Source organism: Chinchilla lanigera, unplaced genomic scaffold, assembly GCF_000276665.1.
Source record: "Chinchilla lanigera isolate Chin_1 unplaced genomic scaffold, ChiLan1.0 scaffold00012, whole genome shotgun sequence".
Classification (NCBI taxonomy): domain Eukaryota; kingdom Metazoa; phylum Chordata; class Mammalia; order Rodentia; family Chinchillidae; genus Chinchilla; species Chinchilla lanigera.
The window spans coordinates 22,052,519-22,073,564 of NW_004955413.1; the positions used below are offsets into that span (position 1 = coordinate 22,052,519).

A 21,046-nucleotide genomic window follows, 5' to 3' on the forward strand; every position below is an offset into this window, starting at 1 on the left:
TAAGTGACACTCTACTGGAGAGCCTTAAGTGCACCAGCAGAAGATATGAATAACTTAAGTTACACATATTTATGTCTTTTGTTTTCCTTATTATCAACTACAGAATGAATATTCTTCCCCTGCCCTCACCCCTCTTTCCAACTACTTTTGTTGTGTGGCCATTTTAATATCCAGTCAGGAATATTCTAGCATGGATTAAACAGAACAAAGCATTGTGATATTTATTGCCCTTCTTGAGAATATTTTCTTTTCAGTTATGTATTATACTAGGAAAAACCAACCAAGCAACCAACCAACCAGCACACCACTGCTCAGACACTATAGGCAAAATCCCTGCCAGGCCAACATAGGCTACTTACTGATTAAAGGAATGTAAGTGTTGATACCCCCTCTTCCTGATAGGGGCACTGCTGCATCATTGCCTAGGGACACGTCTGCTTGAAAGCTGGATGCTGATTGCATTAAAAAAATTTAAAAATATGAAAGGATTACAAAGGGGTAGGAAATTAAAACCACAGAGGCTGTGATAAAACAGCACAAATGGAAATATTAAATACTACCTGCATATAATTCGGGGCCATATACAGCTCCAACTACTGGGCTTAATTTCCAACCTGAAATAGAAAAAAAGGCAGCGAGCATTTAAGATTACTGAGGAAAAGGAGTGCCGGTGTATATGAAGTTGGCTTCAGACACCTCGGGGCTTATATTTGCCTATTATTAATTCCCCCTTAGAATGTCACCTTCGGGTTTATATGAGAGGGCAATGGCATTGTCTTGAAGCACGACTAGAATGGTTGAATGGATAATGAGAGAGTCAGGAAAAGTGGGCAGGGTATGAAAATAAATTGGGAAAGAAAGGAAGATGGACAGGTAAGAGCAAGAAAAAGACAGAAATAAACCCTGGGGTCTGTTACAGTGCTGTCACAACACGACCTAAATGACCTTCTCTTAGTTTAGCAAGGGGAAAAAACGCAGCACATGTGTCATTCTGTACCACATGGTGATGCAACTTCTTACACATCATTTTAATAGTCTTTACTACCATAGTCCTTTTTTTTTTTGTCTTTTTTGACACAGGGTCTTGAACTAACAACAATCCTCCTGCATCAGCCTCCTGAGCACTGGGATTACAGACATGCACCACCACACCCAGCTCATCACCTTAGTTCTTTCATAAAGGTATCTTCTGACTGGATTCAAATTTGACCTGGATCTTAGACTCCAGGTCCTTAACTATGCTGGTTTTCTGGGTAGACTGAAATCCCCTTTCATTGGAATTTACCACTGGGATTTCACTGGGGTTCACGAAGTAAAAGAAAGATATGCAATAATAAAATTCACAGTACATTCCAACTTCAGTGGTTTAATCTGTAATGAACATATTTAAGCAAATCAGACTTTTTATTTGTTTTTTTTTTGGTTTTTCTCCGGTACCGGGAACCGAACTCAGGACCTTGCGCATGCCAGGCAGGCACTTTTGCCGCTAAGCTAAATCCCCAGCCCCTAAATCAGACTTTTTAAAGACACCAGACTCTTATGCTAGCTTCAACATTTATAAATGTTAGAAATTTCTAAACATTATTGTATTTGATATCATTTTATTTCTTCTTTGACTTTTAAGAGTATGTACAGGAATACGGCACGTGCTTTATAAAAAGAAAAATATACTACTGTCCACTTATGAAAATTTTAATAAATGTTTATGGAATAAATGTTTATTGAATTTTACACACAATAAGCAAACATACTTTATTATTTTCCCAAAAGACTGGCTTTGTTGATTTCTTTCCCTTGCACTGTGCCACTGCTCCTTTGTAAATATACAAATGGAAGCTAATTCTATTGAAATTACCAGCTTTACATGGTAAAAAGCAAAGCCATTACTCAAGAGAAAATCTATTCATTTTCAATCAATCCAATGTCCTGTTCTAATGTGCTCAAGAATGTGATATTTTATGTTCCTGATGATGGTCTCCATTAATCTACATAAAATTGTGGTGGAATTTGACTGGATTCAAATTTGACCTGGATCTTAGACTCCAGGTCCTTACACTATGCTGGTTTTCTGGGTAGACTGAAATCCCCTTTCATTGGAATTTACCACTGTGGTGGAATTCAAATCCTACTTCAAGTATGAGCGCATGAATGTTCTGCAATGTCAAATGTGTAAGTTTCAAAGAGACTGCACAATGTCTTTGCATGAAAATTAAATGATTCCACCCAACATAAATGAAAATGCTGACTGAAAATCCTCTGGAAGGCTTCCATTATAACTCTTCTTAGGACCTTAAACACAGCAGCAGCAGTTTTCTTGACTATTAGGCTTGAATAATAACTTAAAATAACATACCAAAATTGACCATTTTCTTTCCTACCAATGGCCTTATTTCCTGACCACTCCTTTATTTTCTTTTGTGGTACTAGGGATCTAACCCAGGGCCTCACACATGCTGGGCAAGGACTCTAGCAGCTTAGCCACATCCCCTAGGCCCAAGTACCTTTTAAATAAACAAATGGATGCAAGTTATTATGTTGTTGTAACTCTTTGAGAAATCCTAGCTTTATACAGTTTACACAGCATTTTTACAGATCTTCTTTGGCTTTCACAAAAAGTGGGAGACAGGTGCCACATTTTTGACTGTGGGTGAATATTATAGTTCTTTGGGCTTCCTTTCTTAAATAAGCAGAGAGGGTTGGGATGATGATTTCTAAAGAGGCAGGTACTAAAATTCTGTAGTTGCTAACATAGATGTGAAATGATCTGACAGGTTAAGAAACTGACCCAGTGTCACAGAGTAAAATGTAGAGTCAAATCCAAAAGTAAAACTTCTGTCTTTTGAAATCCTATCAGAGGTTCTTTTTGTTATGGCATTTTCCCTGGATCTAAGGAAAATTTGATACATTTTATATCTCCTTCTCCCTTTTGTTTATATTGGGGTTTATCAAAATTACAGAAACTCAGTTTTATAGCAGCAGTAAAAATAAGAAAGCAAGAGGTAAAGCAAGAAGCAGTGGTATTTCATGATTATACCACTGATAAAATGGGTAAAGAAAAGGGAAATTATGCTGATAAATTCTATCATGTGTGTAAAAAGCTAGGCTGGATATATTTAGTAAAGACCTTATAGGTTATACTGACTGCTAATGTATTTCTATCTGATTTAAGGTTGTACTAACACATAAGGCTAATTTTCTAGTATAGTAAGTTCAAACTTTTGAAGAAAGCAGTAAAAACTATTGTAACAGTTTTATTGTAAATAAAATCTTACACAAAACCCTAAGATCTAAGAAATCTAAAAATCAAACTGCTGCAATTCTTCACATTAGGTAAAGATTTTAAAACCACATGAGTTTTGGGTTCTTACAACAGTGAATGAAGAGCTGTTCAGGCTGAAGCAGAATTGGAGGATGGGGGATGATGCTCAGTATAAAAGTGTCTACTTAGGATGCATGAAGCCCAAGGTTTGATCCTCAGCAGTAACACCCACCCCCCAAAAAAAAGGAAAGGGAAGAGGAAAGGGAAAGGGAAGGGAAAGGAAAGAAGAAAGGACAAGGGGAAAGGGAAAGAGAAAGGAAAAAGAAAACGAAAAAGAAAAGGAAAAGGAAGAAAACAGAGCCAGAGGCTTCAGCACCCAAGCCCATTTGCTTTCTTCTTTTTTCTTTCTCAGGTTGGCTCTGTAGAACAGAGCTTGCAAAATCATTGTGGGACTGCAGATTAAAATTATGCTCTATCACATTTAGAGAACATGAATCTATGTTAAATTTGACAACTGATATAAAAGTTCTATTTTTCTTAGGATAATCACTCATAAAAATTTCCTTCTCAGTGAGAAACACCTACAAATCTGTCATATAATTTGTAATCATGGAATAGAAAATCTCTCTCTCATACACACACTATGGCTATTCCTGCCAGGCCTCAAGGAAAGCAAGGGATCTAGAGTTACAAAGTGATAATAATATACTTATCCTCCAAGTTATGCTACTCTTACCCACATGATCAGGAATCAGTAGTAAAAGTATAGTTGGTTTACTTCTAGCAACGTTATGTATAAGTCTAATATAATAGAACCATAATAGCTTGAGGGGAAAAAGATGGAGTCAAAGGGTCCTAGTTTGGGTGACTAGGCAACTTCAAATGACAGGTCTGTACTGTGTACAAGATGAATGATGAGAACAAAACACTTTAACAACTAAAAAGTTCAGTTTAATTCTAAGAAACAAGTTAACCTGTAAATATAATACACTCTCCTAGGGAGACTACTTCAACACAAATAAAATAAACTGTCAAGACTGAAGTAGAGATATTTAGATGTCTACAAAAGTTCATGTGTTTACATAAGAATAAATGACACTCCTTCCAAAGATGATTTGTAAATTCTTACCATTTGCATATGGTGTGACCATCTTCTTATTAGTCATTACACGTGCTGTAGCGTTATTCACCTAAAAATAACAAGTGGAAAGATGGGGCAGGGAGGAAGTAGACATTAAGGAACATGAAATTGCTTATCCAGTAATACAGTATTTAATTTAAAACATACATTTCTTAGACCACTGATTTAATTAATTTAACAATATAAAATATTAACATATAAAATTTTAATTTAGGTGCTTATTAAGTGAGGCTAACAAGAGTAAAATGCAGTTTCCATATGGAAACTTAGGGCTACTTTATTACTCAGTATTCTAAAAAAATAAATTATAAGTTCTTTGGAGATCCTTAAACAGAAAGTCTCCATGTAGAAAAATATGGAAAAAAGTAAATAGGAAACAATTATATTCACAAATGAACTCTGAAGTTTATTTATTTATTTATTTTTTTCTGAAGTTTATTATAAAACAGGTTTGCACCTGGGTAAAGAAGGGTTAGGGCTTTTTCTTTTTTTAACAGGAAAATGATAAAAATAGATCTACTGATTTATAATTTCATAAATCTGTTTCACTTTTGATGTTTGTCTATGTTTTTCTAAGGTTAATTAAAAAAATATAGGGGGGGCTGGGGATTTAGTTCAGCGGCAAAAGCGCCTGCCTGGCAAGCGCAAGGTCGTGAGTTCGGTTCCCGGTACCGGAGAAAAACCAAAAAAAAAATAAAAAAATAAAAAAATAAAAAATATAGGAACTTAAATTCCCATACTGACAGTCTTAAGGGCCTTTGTGAATTTTCTACAAGATATGATCTGTATTTAAATTTTTCAGAAGGCCTTTAATGTAGGTAATTGAAGTGTGAAGATAAAGTGTTTATTTCTTTTGTCTTAACATCACTCTCCACTCTTCTTACAGTGTAATTTAAACGAAGCACTGTCAGTGCTAAGGTGAGCAGGTGCTGCTGGAGAGGAGATGCACATAACTGAAAAGCCAGGGCACGGCAGGCTAGCATCAGGACCAGCCTTGAAGCTCTTGCAGGAAGAGGAAAGCCTCTTCACAGAATGATACTGTACACTGTCTTCTTTAGGTCAGAAACTATGCCAATTTTAAAAGAAATTGTAAAATACAAGTAAGTCCTATCTTGTTTCCTAGTATAATATACATTGTGCAAAACTCATACTACGCACAGATGGATTTTAGGTAGTACAAGAACTAAAAACATTATAATGTGTCTTTTACAATTTGTATAGTGAGGCTCATCTTGCATGAGGAATGCTTGAAACTGCATTTACTCTTGTAAGACCCCCCAATAACACAAACATTTCACATTTACAAAGAAAGAATGGGAGACAACAATGATGAAACTGAGACCATGCAGTTAAAAAACACGCACACACACACAAAGGAAAAAAAAACTCAGAAAGGGAGAAAGTAAAAAGCAAGGTTAGAATGGATCAAGAGCTTAAACCAGCTGCTACAGCAGAATGCAACCAAGCACATAAAAGCAGCCAGAACCAATCAGAAACCACCAGTCAGCAAAAGAGACCAACAGCTGCATGGAACAGACAAGGGAAGAGGAGCAAGAAAGGACAGGAACCAAAATTTGGATAAATAGAACAGTGAGGCAGGGAAAAAAGAAAGGCGAGTCAGGAAGGGTGCTGCTGGCAGCAAAGGAGCAGTCAAGGGCAAAGAAAGAGCTGCAAACAGTGGTTTGGGAAGGGGGAAAAGTAGGGAAGGAAGGGGCAGAAAGTGCATTATTAATAAAACCAGCCAAACTGGAGTTCAGTAACTCTGAGTAAGATGTGCAAGGGGAAAAAATCACCATGAGGTCAGTAATCAAACAGCTCAGACTGCTACAAAACAATATGTACATCCAAAGTCCAGAGGGCACTACTCAACAGCATTGAAAATAAAAGGGGGAAAGGAAAGGAAAGGAAAGGAAAGGGAAGAGGAACAACAAGTCAAATCACATTTCGTAGTGTTAATGTGAGATGGCAGATGGACTTTTTCTTTCTTAATTGTTTTGTAATTACATTTTTTAAAAGCTTCTTCTCTAGCACTTTTTTTTCCACTTACCGCCAATGGGCACCATCACCAGCATTGTGTATAGTTACGATGGAAAGAGTGAGTCAAGTGAAGGGCCCTAAATGCTAAACCATTGGAAAGGGGGGAAAAAAAAGCAAAATATGCAGACATCTTACTCAAATGGTGGTTTTTATATTTAATACTTTTAAAAACTGGGAAAGGGGAAAGGAGCCAGTTAACCTTCAACGTACTGTTAAAAAGGGCTGGCGAACCCTGGTGGCTGACTCCTCCATAATTACAGCACACTTGCTAGCCAGCCACCAAACCCCATGTTTGAGGGTGTTATTTGTGAAATCTAAAAATCAAACTGCTGCAATTCTTCACATTAGGTAAAGATTTTAAAACCACATGAGTTTTGGGTTCTTTCCTCTCTCCCCACAACATCTATATAATCTGTTCCAGTGGAGGCAAACTGGCCTCCTAAGAGAAAGAGGATACTGGCTGGCCCCTTGATTGATCACAGAACATAATGTTACCAATTAGATAGCTTTTAGACACTTTAAAAATTGGTTTTATTTAGGCCTGATCATAGGAATTCAGAGTCTGGCAAATTGAAGCAAAGGAAAAAAATCAAGAGAGCAGAAGGATGAACATTTTGGGAAGAGGAAAAAAGTAAATGAAACACACACACACACACACACACACACACACACACACACACAAAGTAAATAAATGAGTAAAAATAAAAAATTAAAGTCCCAAACAACCAAAAAAAGGGATAGGCAGACAGCAGTGTTACTTTTTATCTTAGTGCAAGAAGGTGAAGAACACGGAGATACAAACACACATACAGTGCACGCACACAAGATGGGGTTCCAAATGTGAGATAAGTGAGGCAATACAAGAAAAGAGAAATAAAGTATAAACCAGAAATTGAATTATTGAAGACATGCACCTCGATTTTACGGCCCTCTACCACGGTGCCGTGTAATTTCTCCCTGGCCCTGTCTGCATCAGCACTATTCTCGAAAGTTACGAACCCGAATCCCTGCATGCAGCGGGAGAAGGGGGGAAAACATGCACATCGTTACATTAAAATACTGATCTCTTGGTAAATAGAAAAAAATATCACAGTATGAAACTGACATCAACAACAACTCAGCAATAGCCTCCCAAAGTCACAGTTCTGGTCCATGCATATTTTGTAAAGGGAAATTAAACCCAATAAAAGGATAAAGAACTGTAATAACAACTGTAATTTATTTAATAATAACAGTAATAAAATATAAAGCATGTGAGGCCAGACCAAAATTAAGGTATAGTTACTCGGGTCAAACTATTCATCAAGGAATCTGAACATAAATACCTTACCTTTCTCTCTCAAGTCATGCTGTTAATGTACATTTCCCTTAAGTACTAAAAGAATTAAACTGACTGACATCCTAAGTCTATTATTTTCCAGTAACTGCTATATGAAATCTGACATTCAAGATCAATCACTATATGATGAGATATTTTTAGACAGTCTAATCATCTTAGTCCCTCTTCGTCTGTTTCTTTTATCACTATTAATTCCTTGGGCAATAGGGTAACATAAGAGATACAGTACTTCTGAAGCATAATTCTACAGGTACAAGGAAGGGCAGAGTACTTATGCTCTTTTAAGCAAGTGAAAATATCACTAAGCAATAGCCAGTTGCCACTATTCCTCAAGGCCAATTTTAAATGACTAGTTTACACCTTACAGTGAAGATATTTTCAGGTAAGCTTCAGAAAACTGCTAACCCGAAGTAGCCTAAATTACTAATCTATTGCTGTCTATATCTGCTATTATCTATCTATATCTGCTATTAAATTTATTAGTGATTTTGCACTAGGTATAGTCACTAGGCAATCTACGTTAGTGACAAGATAGATCTACATTACTGATATCAGTTATATATGCCTATAATTCAATAGGAAAAGTATACAACAATAAAGCTGATGAGTAATGATTAATTTAACATGTCTGTCTCTTGTAGAAGCTACAAAAGTAGAGTAAAGCCTTAATTTGTAAAATAGACAAACTGGGAGACCAGGGATTAACTCATTTCACTCCTCTGTCCACAGCACCATGCTACTAATTTCAATGTCAGCAAGATTTTCTGAATATTACAAAGCTATTTCATAAAGCATCACATCAGCTTTATTCTACATGCTTTGTCCTTATTTTGTACTGTGCAACTATAATTTTACAAATAATTTCAAGCTATTTACATCTGCAGAGTGGTAAATTTTTTGGTTTTTTTGAGACAGGGTCTCATTATGTAGTCCAGGCTGGTCTTGAACTCACTATGTAGCCCAGGCTGGCCTTGAACTCGAGGCCTCTAGAATGCTGGAATTACAGGTGTGCGCCACCATGCCTGGCTATCAGAGTGGTAAATTTTTAGGATTTTCGATAAAGTCACTAATAGCTTTATTGTTCCTTTAGGACTTTTAGAGTATTTCATTTTAGAATAACTCAAAACGCTTCATTTTTGCTGATGGTCTGCCTTGCTGCTTAATAGCATGAGCTCCCTTCTATACAAAATTCGGTCTTAAGTGAGATGGTAAACTGTGCATTTGCTCAAAACATAGATTTTGTAAAAGCCCCTCCACTGTTTTGTTTTTTTGAGACAGAATCTTGCTATACAGTTGAGTCTGGCCTCAAACTCACGCCAATTTTCCTGCCTCAGCCTCTCCAGTGCTGTGAAGGGAGCTGTGCGCCACCATGCCTGGCATCATCATCTTGAGAGACCTGACCACTCAGCATTCTAAATACTTATGAGTGGATAGTACCTGAAATGTTCTAATAGATTACCTCTACGGTATTCACAGTGTGAACAGTGATACAAATACTGTACCCTAGAAAATGCGATGTTTGGCTAACAAAATTTTAAAATGTTGCTTGTGATGAAATACTATGGGTACTTGTAGTTAATATTCTATAGAATGCTCAAAATTTGTGGAAAATATTAATGGGGACATATTTTCTGAGGTAAATTTTAATCTCAACATGTTACAGCCACTTTGATAACTTAAGGTATACGAGCAAGGCAAGTTAATAATTAAGGATATCATCAGTCAGCTACATTAGCATCCACTGAAGAAGCCAGCTTTCTAATACTAGAGAATCCTCCAATAGGAAAGCTAAGCTCTTTAAAAAAGATCACCGATAGTGATTGAGTTTGTTTTTTTTAATCACACTTGAAAGCATTATAAACTTTATTCCAACTAATTATCAGAGTGGTGATTTTGAGCCTTGGGTAAATTAATAAATTACAAATTAAGAGCTGAATTACTATTAACTTATGTGGAGCCTACTTCCTACGTTTTAAATTTTAGCGCTGTCTACATATCTACACAATCACATACAAACCACACACACACACACACACACACACACACACATACACACACATTCTCAAATGACGTCATGGGGTGGGAAAGACAGCTCTGTTGGCTTCATTTGGAAGATAAAGAAGCTGGGTTAAGATGAAGTACCCAAGGGTATATAATGAGTGGTAAGAAAATCAGAAATTCAGCTTGGCAACTTAGAATGTAGATTCTATGTACTAAATAATGTTACTCCCCAAATCCTTATTTTCATTTTCAAACCTTACTGTGAAATGTCTTCCACAACCTTCCTTGTGGGATCTAATAACAAAACATGAGTGATATAGTAACTGCAACCAAAGGAATTAAATGTGGTATTATTAAGCACTGAGATTCTCAGACAGCAAACAAAAAAGCTTAGCAATTTCTGTTTCTATGTTATTTTCTCAATAATACCTTTATTCAGGAGCAAAACTGCACTTTCAATTGTTTTAAAAAGTGTTTAAAGAAAGGTCCTTACATGTCAAAGGAAAAATTAGCCAAAATACCACAGACAAAAATAAGTCTTGGGGCTGGGGATTTAGCTCAGTGGCAAAGTGCCTGCCTGGCAAGCGCAAGGTCATGAGTTTGATTCCTGGTACCGGAACAAAAACAAAACAAAAAATGTCTTTCCAAGCATCTCTTTCTAGGGTGGGAGAAGGCTTGGTTGATACTCTGGGATCTCTAATATGAACCACAGAAGTAGGAGGGTTTTTTCCTTTTCTCTGAAGATAGAGAGACCTTGTGTAGGCAGAATGGCCTCAGAAATTGTGCACATCCTAGTCCCTGGAGCCAGAGAATATGTCATATTACATAACAAAGGATTTTGCAGATGTGATTAGATTAGTGATTTTGAGATGAGGAGATTACCATGATAATCTGGTGGACCCAATGTAATCCTTAGCCTTATAGATGAAAACAGGAAGTAGGAGTCAGGATTTGATCCCAGCAGCCTGAGGAAGAACTTGACCAGCCATGGTCGGCCTGGAAATAAAAAGGGCTATGTCGAAGGAATGTGGACAGCCTCTGGAGCTCAAAAAGGCAAGAATCATTCCTTAGGGCCTCTGAAGAAACAAAAAAATGTACCTCGGGGCTGACCTCTACTACTGTTAAGAAACGTGTAGCTTTAAGCCACTAAATTTATAGTAATTTATTTAGAATCAGGGGAAACTTATACATACCACTCATTTAAAATCCACATTTAGGGAGGTGGAGGTATAATCAGCGTTTTTAGCATATTTTCTTAGTTTTCTTCTATGTTGAAAATTTAACCAGGAGATTTTTCTTCAAACTAAAGATTATGCTTCCTTATCTCTCATGCTTACATTTCATTTTTAATAATATAACTCAAAGCTTAAAAAGCTTTTTAAATGTATTATGTCATTAACATTTTAGTGTTTTAGAAAAGATGCAGGAATTTTGCTAAGGATAAGATGCAGGAATTTTGCTAAGGATAGTCACAGATTACCTATATTTAAAAGTTATTTGCAGAAGTCTGCTTACATAAAGTCAAGTTTTAATGTTCCTTCATTCTTAGAAAGCTAACATTATTTGAGCATTCTAATGTCTTGCTTTAGAAAAAAAAAGTAAAACCAGATCTAAATCTAACACATTTTCCTTAAATAGCTTTAAAAGAATCACACAACATATCAAACACTGAAATAATTAAATCTATTCCTTACACATTATGTAATCTGTACAGATATGTAACAGATTACATAATGTGTAAGGAACAGATTTAATTTCACTCTTATTTTATGAAAAAAATGAAACAAAATTTCATAATGAGAATACTTAATATACTGTGTATTATTATCTTCAAAGTAGTGACAAAGAGTACAAGATTTAAACCAGAAAGATTCTTACAGAAAAGAAACAGGTAGTAACACAAACCTTTCCTTTCCACAAACTATGATAAACTAGCAGTATAAATGAAACTAGCATATATACCAAAATATTTTTGAAACAATAGAATATGTAATGTGGGAAAGTATTTGGACTTCTCTTTACTTCCTGTTTATCTCTCTTCTATTTTCTTTTTTTTTTTTTTTAAAGAGAAACGATGCCATATTTGAGCTTACGTGTTTGACTTGTTTCACTCAACATTATATTCTCAAGTTGCATCTATTTATCTATGAATGCCTCAGGTTTATCATTCTCTATGGCAGGGTAGTATTTCTTTATGTTTTTTGTTTTTGTAGTTTTTTTTTCCGGGAATCGAACTCATGACCTTGCGCTTGCCAGGCAGGACCTTTGCCGCTGAGCTAAATCCCCAGCCCCCTATTTCTTTGTTTAAATATCCATTTTCCTTATCTATTCATCTGTTAATGGACATAAATGCTGTTTCCAAGATCTAGCTATTATAAACTGTGGTGCTATAAACACAGGTATACATGTATCACTATAACGTGATGATTTTAACTTTCAGGAAGATACCTAGAAGGGAAACAGCTGGGTCAAATGGAATTTCTCTTTTTAGTTTTTTTGAGTAATCTCCACACTGATTTCCAGAGTGGTTGTACTAGTTTACATTCCTACCAACAATAGAGAAGAGTTCCTTTATTCCCACATTCTCTCCGGCATTTGTTATTAATAGATTTTTTGATGACAGCCATTCTTTCTGGGGTAAGATGGTATCTCAGTGTAATTTTAATTTGCATTTCTCTCAAGGCCTGTGATGATGAATATTTTTTCATGTATTTATTGGTCATTTTAACTCCTCTTTCTGAGAACTGTCTGTTCATTCTGGTTGCCCACTTTTTGATTGGGACTTTTATTTTGGTAAGTTAAATTTTTCTAATTCTTTGTATATTCTTGGTGTTAGTCCTCTGTTTATGAAGTAGTTGGCAAAAATTCTTTCCCAGTGAATTTCAAACTTTTTTTTTTTTTCTTTTTTTTTTTTTGGTTTTTCTCCGGTACCGGGAACCGAACTCACGACCTTGCGCATGCCAGGCAGGCGCTTTTGCCGCTGAGCTAAATCCCCAGCCCCGAATTTCAAACTCTTAAGAGAAAATATTTCAAGTATGCCAGACGATGAAGAATTTTTATCTAAACTTAAAAAATGAAGTTGGCACATTTGTCTATACCAGTGCTGCCCAAAAGAACTATACCATGAACCACACCTGTAATTTCAAATTTTCTAACAGTCATGTTGAAATAGTCGAAAGAAATAAAACTAATTTTAACAATGTGTTTTATTTAACCCATTATGTACAATGTATCATTTCAGTATAGCATCAATGGATAAACATTATTAATGAGATACTTAACATTCTCTTGTACTTTACACTTACAGGATACTGACATTTCCAATGCTCAGTGTGACTAGTACACTGGACAACAAAGGCTCATATACTCCTGTTAAAGCTCTCAGCCCCCAAAGTACATGTTAATAATGCAGTGTTCATTAATTAAATATGCCAGTATTACATTGGTGACTTTCACCTCTCCTAGCTGTCTTTAAGAAATTAAGGAATGGCTTATCAGGAGTATGGTGGTGGTTAAAACTTCTACTGAGTGACACAGCAATTTCGCCACCTGCCTTGACATCCATTCCTCATCAAGGACATATAGGAGCCGAGTAACTGTCACCTTTTTTAGTCTGGCCTCAGGCTGCAATAAATAACAAGCAATAGAGTGAGCACCGTAAACATATTTTTATATTTGTATAATCTCTGAATTTTTCCATCTCAGAAGAATGAGAAAGAAAATTTACCATGTAACTTTTAAGGGAGAAATCAAAAGCAGACGAATCTCCTGGGTATGGCCAGAACACAGAAATTAAAATATAAATAAAACAAAAATAAAACAAAAACTCATAAAAAGGTAACAAAAGAAAATAAACTAAGACTTTTGGAAATACATGCACTGTTAATTCTGTTTTAAGTATAATGGAAAACATTTCATGTCAGCGTTACCTATCAAATAGTACTGAAAATCATTAAGGTCTACTTAGTGAGACTTCAAAGGAAGTATTTTGACTACAGTTTGAAAAAAAGAATTTCTCTTTGAAGGAAATCAAAAGCCAGGGCAACAGGTGAGAAATTAGAGTACACTAGTGTGTCTCAGGACTGGGAAGAGAAGTCTTACCTTCCCTAACTCCAGCCTGTCCTAGTCCAAGATCCTCTCATTAGACCCACCCTGGAGAAATAATAGGCACACACTCGCCAGAGCTTGCAGGAGACCTCAGTTCCTGATCTCCTGTGCAGTGGCCCTGACAGGCACTACTGTGTGAAGAGGTGACAAGCTCCCACACACTCAGTGTGTGATCATTTTGTGCCTTCAAGGGACAACTACACTACAAGCATTTTGACAAAACCTCATGGACTATAGGAATATTATAATCTGTAATTGTAAAAATAAACTTGGATAATTATCATGAAAAACTTTCTGAAAAGTAAAAAGTTCTTAAACACTGAAAGATGCTGATAAGGTCAAGGATCCTTTTTTTTTTTTTTTTTTTTTAAACCTTGTTTTTTGAGACAGGGTCTCAATACGTAGCCCAGGCTGGCCTCAAACTCATGGCGCTACTCCTGCCTCAGCCTCCCAAGTGCTGGGATTACAGGTATGTGCCACCATGCCTGGCTTGTGTTTAAGATTCTATGTGAAACAAAAAGACAAGAAGAACATAACCTGAGAACATCACCAGTGAAGAGTCTCTTACATGAACTACAAATGCTTTCCTCTCTACTTTTCATTAAGGGTCATGAATTCCTTCTAAAAGGATGCTTTTCAGTTGTTACTCAAAGGGTTTATAAAGAATGTAACAGTTTATTGGTCAAACTGGGATATTTTGAAGAAGAAAGGTTACATTATTGATAACTATGATCAGACAATAGGTATAACCTGGGGTTATCCTTAATAAAGCAGGACATAGGGCCACTCTACGCATTATCTTATTAACTGTGTTTCTATTATCATTATGAGTGAAATTTGGAGAATCAATAAATCTATATACATTGATATGATACTTTTCTAGTCTAAGTAAACAATTTTTTGAAGAAGTACCATATCCGATCATATCTCCTAATTACATATTTTCAAAATGTGATGTTTAGTTACTCATAGTAATTAGATACAGCTGACTTTGTTTTTAAGAAAGAACAAAGATGACTAACAAAATTAAATCAAATAATTGACATATTACACAGTCTAGGAAAGCCAAATCCAGAATTTGAAAATCAATTGTTTAAAAAAGGAGAATAGTCAAAAATCAAGGAAATAACTTCCTTATGGAGCACAGTAACTCTACTACCAAGAGCTAGAAAAGGTGGAATAGTGGCAGGTAGAGAAATGTGGGTGTGGCAGTGTACAGTGTTTTCTTATGTTTTCAATTGGTTATATTCTAGAACCCTGGATGGTTTTATTGTAAAAAATAAGAAATGGTAAAGAGCTTTTTTTGTTGTTGTTTTGGAGTAATTTAACTTTCATTTACTTGTAAGTATGGCTTATTTCAGACTTGTTTTGTGACTTGTTCTTCTGTTAATGTTTCAAAAAATTCAATAAAGTGAATTTTTGGACAGAAAAACACTCAAGTCAGAGCAACTCTTATCCAAAACAGTAAGACCACATAAAGTCTTGTTTTGTCTGGTGTAAGACATGCTGTAATTTGACGGTCTACCTCAAACATACAAAAGTAATGAGAAACATAATTCAAAAAAGAAAAGTGCCCATTAATTTCTCTTAGGTGGATCCCAGAGGAGGCATGTTTGGGTATGACTGGAAAATAATCTCTCTTAGCAGCCTCAGAACAGTTCTGGGGAACACACTCCAGAAAAAAAGACTTTAAGTAACAGCCAGATGGCAAAGGACGAAAATAAGGTTTTCTCCCAGTCCTTAAAGGCAGAGATGTACAGGGCAATCCTGAATTCTGTGCTCTGCTTTTAATACACTTACTACCTTACTTAGTACAGTACTCTGTCTATCTGCCGTTTAGCAGCCCAAAGAAAGAAGGGGCAATGAGGACACCAAACAGAGGGAAGGAAAGCAGCATATGCCTTTAAATTTCCCAAAGGGAAAAGGAAGGCGTGTGACATTATTTTAAAATGAAAATTATGTGGGAGAAGGAATTGGGTCAGGTAAATTTTTAGAAAATTTGGTAACAGGTAAATCCTTGAAGTCAATGAAGGAAACCTTAAGAAAGATCAATTTCCTTTGCTTCACAATAGTTCGATCAAATGGTAAGGAGTAAGTCCTCAATGCCTGAAGAAACTGTCCTGGGCTTCTGGTTTTTAGAGGTAAGACTACTTTAAGTGCATACACTTAAAACCAAAAATGTCTAAAGAGTACTTTAGATAAACAGTGTGGTCAATAACCTTCACATACTTATTTTACATTTTGTTTCCCACCTCTAAACCACAGTCATTTTCCTACCTAGTAGCTAAAAACTTCACAAAAATAACTGCAAATTATAGAATGAAGATTAGAAATCAATTGTGACAAAATAACAAACATAAATAGCTCTACTGGTTGCAGTTAATAAATTTCACTTTAAAAATACTTACCAGGTTAACTGCTGGGGAAAGCTCTGTATAGACATATTAATCTTTTTTGTTTTAATGAAAACTTGAAGCATAGAGTATATAATAACCTCATTATTAAATAATTGTTACAATCAGAATTAAATACTTTTAGTGTTGATACATTCTATAAAGGAAGGGAATAATAATCAGGAGCATTAGAACAGAACTGTACATTGGTATTAGTACAAATAGATGGCAGCAGGAGGTATATAAATATTATCACTTCCCAAAGCACGGTCAATGTGGAGTAGAAAATTGAAGACAGGTAAATATTAAGTCCTTTACTGGCTTTATTTTAGCTTTTCCTCAAATCACATTTTTAAGAGATTAAATCATAACCGAGAACTGTTTTCAAAGTTTAGCAGAGATGGCCAAATCAAAATTAAATTTTAACAATGCTAATTAATAGGGAAAGTCATTACAATGAAAAAAAAAATCTCAGCTCTTTAAAAAGTTAACTCACTGCTCCTGGAGAATTCCTGTGGATAAGCCACCTTAGCAAAACATATTCCAAGAGAGAACATTAGATTCAATAACTGAACACTGCATTTTTTCCAAGTATGCTACTTTGAAGTTTGGTTTTAGAAAACTGAATTGTCCTGACAGAATTCGGACCACAGAATTTTACTTTTTCAGTTTCTTCTTTTTTCCTTAAAGTTAAGAAAGTCTAGGCTAGTGGTGGCAACCTATGCACATGTGCTGCAGCGGGCACATGTTTATCACTGAAAGTTCACACTCACTGGGCAAACTTCAGACTAATCAGGACTACCACCTCCTACACCCTGTCTGCTGCCACACTCCCCTCCAACTTTTTTCCCCCATTACCCTCTGGATTTAAGTATTAGGATAAAGTCTAGCCATTGGATTATTTTTAGAGATAATCTAACCCAAGATGGATACTTAGGATACTTTTATGCCAGGCTTGCAAAACTGTTTATACATTCTGAACAATCGCTGTTTAAAATAAAACAAAACTAAAAAAAAAACCCCACAAAACAATAAAAACCACACACACTTGGTATTGAAACAGAACTTACCTTAGAGCCACGCTCATTAAAGATTATTTCTACATCTAGGATTTTGCCAAACTGCTGCAGAGACAAAAATAAAAACATTGACTTATGGTCAGCTTCTTTTGAATCTATTTTACTTTCTTCTGAAAAGGGAATTGCTACTAGTGCCTATTTAATTTCATGTTTCTATTTGCTTCTGATTTTTCCCCCATCACAGAGCTGAGAGTGTCTGTTTTCACTCCTTTCTGAATTCACTCATCCGTGTGTCATCCACTTCTGTGTATAAAAGCCACTGTCCAAAGGCCTTCACAGTGTGGCCTTATGCACTTCTTCCCCTGGACAAGAACTGGATGAACTGAATTGAAGGCATGAGCAGGAAATCTCTGGGTAACTGGCCTCAAACTCCATTATTTATTTTAAACTAGACTTTGGGAATGTGAGAGGGAAAAAAAACCACTAAAAAAGTGAAAAATGAAAACAGGAAACAGAAATCATGCTTTTCCACTAGACTGAATTATTACTATCTTTACCAAAAGAACATACACTAAGAACCCAACTTTTCTAGAATAACACAAGTAGGTTTGATTCCTGTTTTATTTAATAGAAAGCTGGAATTAAGGATGAAAATGTTTTATTTTAGATAGGAGAGCATTTAGTTTTATTTCTATACCTACTGTATAAAACTAAGACGTGTGGTAGTTTAGACTTTGTTTTATTTTATATTTCATACTGCATTCTTATATGATCTTTCTGAAGGAAAGTTTGTCTTCCTTTTACGGTTAAGGAAATTGAGGCTGATACAAGCTATTTGTCAAGTTTACAGAGCTAATAAAATGGAGCCTGGAATCTCTGCTGTTTACCAGTGGCTAGTAGCCATTAGCCAAACAGAAGAAAACAGAGGAATGAGGTGTCCCTTACTAGAGGAAAATTATTTCTTTTTCATTTTCTGCCTTATGGGAAGGACACAATACATTTCAAGAAATCACTGACAGGCCTAGGACACTATTTTCCTGTTTCAAGAGAAAACACATCTCTGACAGATAAGAATGTACTCCAAAGACTGAGTCCTCATTGTCTCTGATGATTCAGAAGAGAACCTAGTAAGTCATGGTGCTGGGAAGAATCTTCTTATATGTAAACTAAGTCCTTTAGCTGTCCCTTCTAGTTTTGGTTGCTCTCTTTCTGTAAAGATGGAGAGCAAATGGTTACCATTTCTATGTAAAAGCTCTCCAAGTACTGCCAGAACATCATTCAATCTCAGTTCGGGAGGGAGGAGGAAGGGGGGCAGAGGAGGGGGAAGTAAAAATAGTTAAGATGTGTTATGTACATGTATCAACCCTGCATGACAAATGTAAACATTGTGGACTGCAAACATATACTAATAAAAATTCTCAAAAGATCTCAACTCTGGCTTTCTTTTCAGGAGGAAAAATACGGCCAGGTAATCAGCTCCAAGTGACAGTGCTTTGGTCCAATGTCTTGATGCCACGAAATGGCCACAGCAAAGACTTAAAAAGGGGAACCTGGTTTTTAAGCAAGGCACTGGGCACCTATCCTAATGAAAATTTTATAAAACCAATGATTATCTCTCTTGGTCCTAGGTCAAGTCAAGCGTTTGGTCAAATTAAAACAGGCAACAGCATTCAGGATCAGAAAAAAATTAAGATTTCTAGCAGCCATTCACTTGCAACAACATAAATTTTTCTATTACTACACTTTGCTTTCACGATGGTGACTTCAGGAGGAGGTAAAGAACTCAAGGACAACATCAGAGACAGGAAACTAACCCTCTACACTTTCCTTAGATATTGGTCTTGACATTACTAAGTATGAGCAAGGAAGTAAAAATAAAAGAGGCACTATTTACTTTTATTGACATTATTCCATTTAACTTGTAACTGAAAGACAGAGGTTGCTATTCCTATACTTAGATGAGATTCAAGTTGGAAGAGGTTATGTGAGTTTCCCTGAGTCATGACCACATAGAATTCAGTCCCAAGGTCTTTGATGTCAAAATCCACACCCTTTCTACTTTAATGAGCCACTTTTACACTCATATTCTCTACACAGAAAATGTCTTCTGAGACTGCAAAGATGGAATAGAGCAGCAATAATGTATTCCTGACACAGAACAGTCGGTGTCTGACAGCATATGATGAGAGAAAGGCAATAATGTGCTAGGGTTACCTAAAGGCAAAAAAATGTTATGGGGTGAATGAGCAATGGCTCCTAAACTTATCTACACATTAGAATCACCTGGGGATCTTATAAAATTGCCTAGGCCAATAAAATCATAACCTCTGGGTATGGGACACAGGCATCAGAACTTTTTAAGCTTCTCAGGGGATTTTCAAAATGCAGACAAGTTTAGGAGTCACTGCATTAAAACAATGTCTTGTTCATTTAGGTAAATCTAAGCATATTATTGATATATGTACTAAGGCTGGTGTGCGAGTAGGGCAGCCCTCTCATCCTGATCTTAGCCCTGAAAGTCTCAGTCCTAGCAATCATGCGAGGGCTAGTCCATGTGCACAGTCACCTGTGTGACCTGCCAGGTGAATGTTTAGAGTAGACAAATAACACAGTTACAGGGTTAAATCCTATTTTAAGGGTAAAATCCATAAAAACTTAGGAGACTTACCCCAAACATTTGCCGGAGGTCAGGGTCCCGGAAACGAAAAGGAATATTAGAGACATGCAGTCGTTTAGGGGTAGATTTACTCTCAGAATTCTCATTACTTTGTGTCTGTGATTGCTGGCCATCTGTCTGTGCTCCACCTTCTGTCTGCTGAATAAAGAGGTTAAGGACACTAAATGAAAAATAAGCACAATTCATATGAATTACATAAAATTACGAAAAGCCCCTCCTTCTACTGTAATCATTCCCAGTTTTATCTGTAAGTAAAAATAATTCTCACTTCAAAGAAAAAAAAATCTCAAAGGTATGACCTATGTTCAAGACACTATAATCTACAAATAAAAACTTGAGGTCTTCTGAATATTTACAGTACAGCAGGAAAATGGGGAGAAACAGACAAGAAACAATGACTTGCCTGAGATCCCTTGGAGATTTATTAGGATAAATGGAATATGTAAAAATAGTGACTTTACTCTTAAGATTCTTAGTACAGCTTTCTATTTTGGAGACCTTTCTGTTTTGAAAATAGAGTCCAATGTACTCAGTTGTGTAGGTCACTGCATCTTTTGGTCTATCATCTCAGGCTCTCAAAGAAATGAAATTAGGCAATATTTTTATATTTCATACCCTCTATTAGAGTTTCAGAGTTTAAGACTACTCAGTTGTCACAGTATTATAATATTATTTATAAAGAGGGGAAACAGTGCTAATACTCAATTTGCCCAAAGACTGAAGCAACTTTTCATCTTGAAATGAATCTGTACTTTCCTTCCTCATTTATACAATTCCAGCTAACTTCAGTTCAAGAGACTCCCTCTTTTTGTGGCCTTTGGAAAAGTTGCATTCAGTGGGTTTAACTGTTGGAAAAGGTTTTATTTACGGAAGCCTGGCTAATCTATTACCCAGCATACAAATGCTAGCCTTCCACATATCTATAACGAAAGGCTATGTATGGGTATATATTTTTAATCATCAGTCTTATTTGCAACATCCCAGGCCATGTGTTTTTTTTTCCCCCTTCACTAAACTGTCAAAAAAGTTGCTATGTTGAGAAACACTTTTCACATATACCTAACAGGTATGAC

General features: G+C 36.0%; 1 protein-coding gene across 11 annotated transcripts in view; it reads right to left on the reverse strand.

The window, feature by feature from the left end:
* The window catches only part of Rbfox2 (RNA binding protein, fox-1 homolog (C. elegans) 2), a gene marked incomplete in the record, with an annotated part of 254,383 nt that overhangs the window by 18,471 nt on the left and 214,866 nt on the right, over positions 1–21,046 (reverse strand). For 10 of the 11 annotated variants that reach the window (XM_013511502.1, XM_005379131.2, XM_013511503.1 and 7 more), the window contains 6 exon segments: positions 360–452; positions 561–614; positions 4,389–4,449; positions 7,352–7,444; positions 17,348–17,401; positions 19,965–20,111. In XM_013511502.1, coding sequence (XP_013366956.1) covers positions 360–452; positions 561–614; positions 4,389–4,449; positions 7,352–7,444; positions 17,348–17,401; positions 19,965–20,111 — 502 coding nt within the window. 11 annotated transcript variants of the gene reach the window in all.